At 39.4% G+C, this 8,423-nt stretch overlaps 1 protein-coding gene across 1 annotated transcript in view; it reads left to right on the forward strand.

The window, feature by feature from the left end:
* EFEMP1 (EGF containing fibulin extracellular matrix protein 1) overlaps positions 1-7,812 on the forward strand; it is a 56,197-nt gene extending 48,385 nt beyond the window's left edge. Inside the window, exons 7-11 of the mRNA XM_015831362.1 lie at positions 4,370-4,489; positions 5,151-5,270; positions 6,143-6,266; positions 6,356-6,551; positions 7,586-7,812. Of these exons, the coding sequence (XP_015686848.1) occupies positions 4,370-4,489; positions 5,151-5,270; positions 6,143-6,266; positions 6,356-6,551; positions 7,586-7,744 (719 nt within the window). The 3' untranslated portion in view covers positions 7,745-7,812. The remainder of the gene's footprint in view (positions 1-4,369; positions 4,490-5,150; positions 5,271-6,142; positions 6,267-6,355; positions 6,552-7,585) is intronic.
* Positions 7,813-8,423: the final 611 nt, after the last annotated feature.

Here is an 8,423-nt window from a genome sequence, read left to right on the forward strand (position 1 = left end):
CGCTAGAAAGTATCATTCATCGCCATTTTAAGTTCACTTTCGCATAATCCAACCCAAGTTTAGGGAAGATCAAAATAGCTCAAGTCAGAGTAAAGTCCAAAAGAAAAAGCAAACTTCCAGGGTCGGTTTGTCTGCGTATAGTCACTCACGGTTAAATTTAAGTTGCAGCGGTGGCGGCGGCTTCTAGCTTCGCCGAAGCAAAGGCGTCCTGGATCGCGGAGGTTCCTCGGGGCTCCGGAGGAGTTCTAACCTACATCGTCCCGATCGGATGACTCGGGAACTCAACTCCTACCCCGGGCAGCTCACCGATCCCCTTATGCCCAGGGGAAAGGTATCAAGCCGTTTGACAGCTAGTGCTCGCTGTCAAAACGGCTTTTACGCGAAGACAGGCGGGAGGCAGCTACAGCTGCGTCCGACGAAGTCGCCTGCTCACCGGAAGTCCTAGAGTTCACAATAATCTTAGTAAATCTCAGGAAATGAGACAGGATTATATGGATTTTTGAGTTCCCAATTTTGTAGCAATGCCATATCTCATAGAAAACATAAGAGTAAAATTGGGGAAGATGATACCCAGTATTCTTGAGGCTTCCATTTAGCAGAAGACTGGCATTTTATTTTTCATGAAAATGTTTAGAATGCTATAGCCCTACAAATTCTCATTTCAAAACATTTTTGAAAGTAGAAGCTATAGTATTTGCATTTCCTTCTTCTCAAAATCTGCCTTACCTTAGCTCAAACATAGAAGTAGAATAGAAGAATAGAATTGGAAGGAACCTTGGAGGTCTTCTAGTCCAAGCCATGCTCAAGCATTATACCATTTGAGAAAAGTGGCTGTCCAATCTGGCTTTGGTTAGGTTTCTATCATAAACTTGGGGTTCTCCTTGGCAAGCTAGACTGAAGCAGATAAATAGATATAAGGATACAAAAACTTAACTATAGAAAAATTAAGAAGCCACCACATATGAATACCAATGATTGGTGTGTCACTTATTTATTGAGGTTGTATGTACAAATCCATAGTATCAGAAATAATATGCAAAATGCAATTTTAAAAAAAGCAATAAAATATTTATGGTTGTGTAGGTATATATAAAATAGCCATAGTAAATAATGAAGATTAAAAAACTAATCCTAGCAATTAAAGCAATGAAATGCACCATAGCATTCTGATTAATTACCTACCTAATGTTATTAAATACTATGTACATGATGTTCCATTAGTATTAGTATAATAACACTTCAGCGGCACTTCAGTAGCTACACACAAGATGCCATTAGGCTCTCAAGGGCTCTCTGGAACAGCTCATCCTTAACCACTTTCTGGAGGGCACCACGCTTGAAACTAACCTGTTTTTTAAGTAGGTTGATCCATAATGAGTGAAAAGCATCATTAACTAGCTTCATGAAAATGTGAGTTTGTTAAGACATTTTCCCATTAAGATTGCATTGAAAAGGTTGATTCTGGTTGGAGAAGGCAACCTTGAAGGTACTTTGCTAAGGCCTTATAGGGGAAAAACCAGCACTTTGAATTGCACTTAACAGCCTGTTGGCCCCCAATGAAGAGCAATTAATATCTCCCATCAAAGATGCTTTTCCATTTGAATCAGCTGTAGCTTATAGTGGTCTTCAAGTTCATATTGCAGTAATCTAAGCCTGTGATGATGAGGGCTTGAGTTATTATTGGTCTTCATGCTCCAGAAAGCAGTATAACCAGAGCTTAGCAAACACCTTCCATGACCACAACTCCCAACTGCCTATCTGACAGTAATTGCAAATCCAGAAAGACCCCCAAGTCACAGACCTACTTCCTCGTGTTAACGCCTCTTCCTCAAGAAACACCACCAAAGCTAATTAGGAACTTGATTAGACAAAAAACTTCATTTTGCTTGGGTTCAACTTCAGCCTGTATTATTCCATCTAGTTCTCTCCAACCTCCTGATATTGGGACAGATCGCCAGGTCAGCAAAAATAGAGAGTTTTGTGCTTTCAGTGATGATGCCTGGTAGCTGCCTAGGCAAGTTTCCTGCAGTTTTCTTGGCAATATTTCAGACATTATTGGTCATTGTCTTCTATCTGAGGCTGAAAGAGTGACTGGCCCAAAGCTACTCAGGGATTTGTGCTTAAGGCAGGACTAGAACTCGTAGCATCCCAGTTTCCAGCCTTTTGCCTTAACCACTAAAGAAAGAACAGAACCATTGCAAATCATTGCCTCCGATCCCCTGTGCTGGCAGAGGGTAAAAATGATACAGTAGTCAGTAATATCAATGCCACTGAAAATCCAGAAGGAATAGAACAAGAACATTACTTGCATCTAAATCCCAACAAAGATTGATCCTTAGGGTAGCCAGCGCTATTTCCACTCCATGGTGAGTCCTGATATAACTAAAAAGCGTCTAGCTAAACCTCTTTTACCATGATGCTTTGTAGACAATGTTCCCACCACCTTTTCAATAACTTTTCCCCAAAAGGTAATGTTGGAAACTGGTTTTTAATTATCCAGATTGGTTGCATCCAGCGAGGGCTCCTAAAGGGAGGGACATGTCACAGCTTTCATCAGGCTAGAAGCACCTATCATGTTCCCTCTGTTCCCTATAGGATCCAAATTAGGCACAGATATAGTCACAGATGGCAGAGGGCATGCTAGATAGTGGCTTAGCCATTTTATTTTATTTATCAGAACCTACAGGCCAAAAGGCATCCCAGCTAACTCCACAGATGATTTATCTCAGTCTTTGTAGAGAGTAAGGAAAAAAAGACTGACAAAAATATTAAGGTACTGTACCATTATCTAGGCAAAAGAGGCTGAAATATTTTTTAAGTCCAAACTACAATATAACATTTGGAAGCAGCTCAGGAATAAGCCTTCTTAATTCAGTGATGTATAAGAAGGAGGTAAAGAACAATCAGATTTTGTAAGGTTCTGTTATTCAATCTGCTATCCAATCTTAATAAAAGTAGTTTTAGTCTTCCTGTGGTGTTCATTTTCTGGTGTGGTCTACTTAGTGGAAATGTCAATCTCCATATAGACTCTGCCTGAAAAAAGCAAATCTAAGTGATTCTTTCAGCTAAATACTGGGCAAACTGGTGATGGGGTAGACAGAAAGAGAGAAAAAAATTCCTCAGATTTTCCTAAGAAAAGAGCTCAAAATCATAACAAAAATACTGGTCAACAGCCCACAACCACAATAAAATAGGAAAATGAAAAGCATTTGCCTCTCCTCTAACCACAGGGTAGATCTGAATATGGGCTTGTACCCATGCTCAGTCAGGTTTGGGTTTTGTGAAGAAGGAGAGTGCAAAGTTTGGCCTGAAATTCAACATTAAGAAAACCAAGATCATGGCATCCAGCCCTCTCAATTCCTGGCAAATAGATGGGGAAGAAATGGAGGTAGTGACAGATTTTATCTTCCTGGGCTCCAAGATCACCACAGATGGGGACTGCAACCAAGAAATTAAAAGACGCTTGCTCCTGGGGAGGAAAGCTATGGCAAATCTAGGCAGCATACTAAAAAGCAGAGACATCACCCTGCCAACAAAAGTATGTATAGCCAAGGCCATGGTTTTCCCAGTTGCAATGTATGGCTGTGAAAGTTGGACCATAAGAAAGACTGAGCACAAAAGAATTGAGGCCTTTGAACTATGGAGCTGGAGAAGAGTCCTGCGAGTCCCGTGGACTGCATGGTGATCAAAGCGGTCAGTCCTAGAGGAAATCAACCCTGACTGCTCTTTAGAAGGCCAGATCCTGAAGTTGAAACTCAAGTACTTTGGCCACCTAATGAGAAGGAAGGACTCACTGGAGAAGAGCCTAATGCTGGGAAAGATTGAGGGCAATAGAAGAAGGGGACGACAGAGAATGAGGTGGCTGGATGATGTCACTGAAGCAGTAGGGGTCAGCTTAAATGGACTCCAGAAGATGGTAGAGGACAGGAAGGCCTGGAGGAACATTGTCCATGGGATCACGATGGGTCGGACACAACTTCGCAACTAACAACAACAACAAAAATCATTGCTTTAGGTATCATACTTGGTGCTTCACCTCCAAGAAACCAAAGAAAATTGGGGTGCAGTGAAAGAACACTGATGTATATGCATGAGCCCTGGTTATTTTCTGTTGCCAGTAGTTGCTATTCAGATCCATAAAGCAACTGGATCAACTTTACTTCTAATTATATAAGCCACTATTTGTTTGCATAAAATACCCATTCATTTTAATTTGGGGAAGGAAGCAAAACTAAGCAGAAAAAATGGTCCACACTTGGTAAGCTGGGGTTGATTCACAGTGAACAAACATGTATTGTATACAAAGAATATGCTCCAAACTGGTTCAAGAAAAGATCAAAATGCCACATTTGTCTTGTTTTCTTCTTAGACATAAATGAATGTGAAACCGGCAACCCCTGTGCTCAACTGTGCTACAATATAGTTGGTTCTTTCTTATGCCAGTGCAATCAAGGCTTTGAGTTAAGCCCAGATAGAATCAGCTGTGATGGTGAGTAGTAGCTGTTTAGCTTGATGAAGTTCTCAAACAACAGGGATGGGAAGGAATCTTTTGAATAGAACATGTTCACTGTTAGTAATGTGCAAAGAAAACATCTTGCAGGTTCATTTTTTCTCCTTCCTAATCAGAAGCTTTAATGCCTTCTTTAGTGTGATCATCACTAATATTTCTTATTACACATAAGCAAAGGTAAGCACACTGGAGTCTTATAATCTTAGAAAAAAGACCACTTCTGCACCTTGATTTTCCCACTAACATTGTGCTGGGCTCCCACAATACTATTTGTCAAAAATAGAGAATCCATATTATGGCTTAAAATATTGTGTCAACCAGATCAATATATTAGGCTCAGATTCTCTGGCAAACTTTTGCAATTAAAAAAAAGCATTTTAGAAGGCTGATTCTTTCACTAAAATCTTGCTCTTTGAAAGCTCTTTTTGCTTTCTATTTGGTAGCAGTGATTTTATTCCTGTTCATGCACCTCATTCCTGTAGGCAGATGCAGTTTCCCTCCAGAAGCTGTCAGAAAATAGGAAGGAAGGAAGAAACATTTGTATTTTGCAGCCCAAGTAACAAAGATAATAGGCAAGGAACAATGTAAAGGCAGATGCTGAACCTTCAAAACTGGGTTAGAAAATGCCTCTGTTTTGCAGATGTTGATGAATGTAGAGCTTCTAACTTCCTGTGCCAATATCAATGTGTCAATGAGCCAGGAAAATTCTCCTGCGCATGTCCAGATGGATACCAGTTGGTCAGAGGAAGAAACTGTCAAGGTAAGTTCCCATATCTGCAAAAGTAATGATTATATTAATGCTATTTAAAAAAAATAAAATCATACAAATGACAAATCCTTACTTGACACAAGATGTTCTCTTTGTAATATAATACAGTACAACTTATCTAAGAGATGCATAGCAGGTTTAAACCAGGCCTGGCAAAAATGTGCAACCAATATAGACCACTGATCTCCTACAGCATATAACATATTGAAAAACTCATTTGTTTTTTTATCTAAGAGTGCAAAAATCTGGAATGGAAAGGAACAAGGAGAAATCAAGTACAGTATGACTATTTAGCTGGAGAATCCCACTTAAAAGTAGATAAAAATATAGATGATAGAGATAGATAGAGATATAGATGTAAGTAAGAATAACCATGTGGAGCCCTGCATATCTGAGATAGACTACAGTACGTGAAGAATGGGGCAGCCTTTAGATCTCTGAGGTCTGTTTTCTTTTTTATATGTACTTCATGATCCACATACAGAAGCTACAATATGTGCAAAAGAGGGGCTAAGTAGATAGTTTGCAGACTGCAACAAATAATTAAGTTCTAATTATTAAGATATTTTGCAGATTCAAATATGCTTTTCAAAAAGCAACTGGACTTTCTTGGTATTTTTCCTTGAAAAGATCTCTCTTCTCATCCAAGATGCTTCTTCAGTTCAGACTAAATGGTGGGGAATCAAAAGGAAAGGAAAAAAACAAGAGTCCAGTTGCCTTTTGAAAAGCACCTTTGAGACAACTGTGACCTGGATGATTGAGAATTCCCATAGACATTTGCTGATTCAAGTTTATGAATAACTCCAGTCTCAAAGAATGCAGATAGCAGAATTGTAGAACTTTTTTCCTTTTTGCTAATATAGATATAAATGAATGTGAAACACGCAATGAATGTCGAGAAGATGAGATGTGTTCTAATTATCATGGTGGCTATCGCTGTTACCCAAGAAATCCTTGTCAGGAGCCTTACGTGCTTGCATCTGAAAAGTAAGGGAAGCTATCAATAGAGTTCCAAACTGAACACCAGTTTACAATGGAATGAGTATGTTTTTCAATCACTGTGCTTTCTTTTACAGTCGCTGTATTTGTTCAGTATCTAATCATCTTTGTCGGGACCTGCCATACTCCATTGTTCACAAATATATGAGCATCCATTCAGAGAGGACTGTGCCATCTGATATCTTCCAAATCCAGGCAACCACGATTATCCCCAATACAATTAACACCTTCCGGATTAAATCTGGAAATGACAATGGAGACTTCTTTCTTAGAGTAAGTATTCCCGTTTGCTTTTCTGAAGCTTCTTAGATGCTGAAGATGGAACTCAGCATACCAAATTAAAGAGGCTAGAATCAACAACTTTATTATGAAGAACTGTTTTGTCCCATTGTGTCATCTGATCACTGTTAAAGACATAATTAATATTTTATCTTCTATTTTTTTATACAAAATAACTCTATTACAGGGGCCTTCAAACTTGGCCCTTTTATGCCTTTTGGACTTCAACTCCCAGAATTCCTCAGCCAGCGTGCCTGGCTGAGAAATTCTGGGAGTTGAAGTCCACAAGTCATAAAAGGGCCAAGTTTGAAGACTCCTGCTCTATTATCAGATCCCAGAAATCAAGAAAAACACACAGTGATTCTTTAAAGCAGATTTCTTTATTGCTCCACACCTATAGACAAAATCTTACCAAACTGAAACAGACTGCCACCTATATCAAGCATATTCTCTGGGAGATGTTAAGGAGGGGCTGCTTTCACCCTCCTTCAGTTACAGAAACTAAGTTGCCTCTTACTCCTCTGGAATGCTCTTCCTCCCTCCTGGGAATCCAGACTACATTCCATCACATCTGTGTTGGGCTGACCCAGAGTTTCCCAGTGAACTTCCATGGCTGAGGGAGGATTTGAACCTGCTCTTGGTGGCCCTAGGTTTAACACTTTAACCATTACAATACACCAGATATATCTCTGTGTGTGAATACGCATATAGGAGCATATACACTCTTTCAATGATTTGGAAGAAATGCTTCAAATCTCATGTAAACCTAACACATCTCTTATTAATTAAAGAAGCTATATTTTAGAATCATTAAAATGACCTAAAGCAGTAGAGTCTTTTTGCAGGATCACATTGAAGCCTGAAAAAGGATGTGATTGCTTTAATTAATAGGAGAGAAAAAGTTGCACTCACACTTGTGTGAGGTCTGAAATATATTTTCTAAATCATTTTCACATAGGCACACATCCAGGGAAATTATTTGTGGGTGCCTTGGCTGTACATGAACGTGTTTTCCTTCTTTCTTTCAGCAAACAAGCTCCGTGAGTGCAATGCTTGTGTTGGTAAAGCCATTAACAGGTCCACGGGAATATATCATCGACCTGGAGCTGTTGACGGTCAACAACATGAACTACCGGTCAAGTTCAGTACTGAGGTTAACACTTATTGTGGGACCTTACTCTTTTTAGTCACTGAAATGAAGTAATTTGCTAGCACCCAGAGCAACCAAAGAAGCTTTCTTTTGAATGAAGCACTTATGATTTTATTTATAATTTTATTTTTTTTTAAGAAAAAAACTTTATTAAGGAAATCAGTATCCCAAAGATGCTTTTTTCATGAGGCAACTGGACTTCCTTGTTTTTCTTAGAAGACATTTCGCTTCTCATCCAAGAAGCTTCTTCAGGGTCACCTGAGTAGTGCAAATGTGTGTGGAGCCTTCTTGGAACTGTTGAGAGGATTGGAACTTCCAAGAAGGCTCCACACCCATTTGCACTACTCAGGTGACCCTGAGGACACAGACAAACCTCCAAGTGGCTTAATGACTCTCTAAAAAAATGCAAATGACCAGCTGTCTCCAAGGAATATAAATCCTTCCATTCCCCACCATCCAGTCAGAGCTGAAGAAGCTTCTTGGATGACAAGAGAAACATCTTCAAAGAAAAACAAGAAAGTCCAGTTGCCTCGTGAAAAAGCATCTTTGGGATAACTATGACCTGGATGACTGAGAATCTCCATAGACAAGGAAATCAGTAGTTGTTATCATGCTATTACACAGTGTAACCTGGATGTTGTCACCTTCTGTTGAGAAACTGCACCTCTATCATACTTACAATAACTTGTAGTCATTGCCATCCTATAGCATAGCAG

The sequence above is a fragment of the Protobothrops mucrosquamatus genome, unplaced genomic scaffold (genome assembly GCF_001527695.2).
Source record: "Protobothrops mucrosquamatus isolate PMUCROS unplaced genomic scaffold, P.Mucros_1.0 scaffold_256, whole genome shotgun sequence".
Lineage (NCBI taxonomy): Eukaryota > Metazoa > Chordata > Lepidosauria > Squamata > Viperidae > Protobothrops > Protobothrops mucrosquamatus.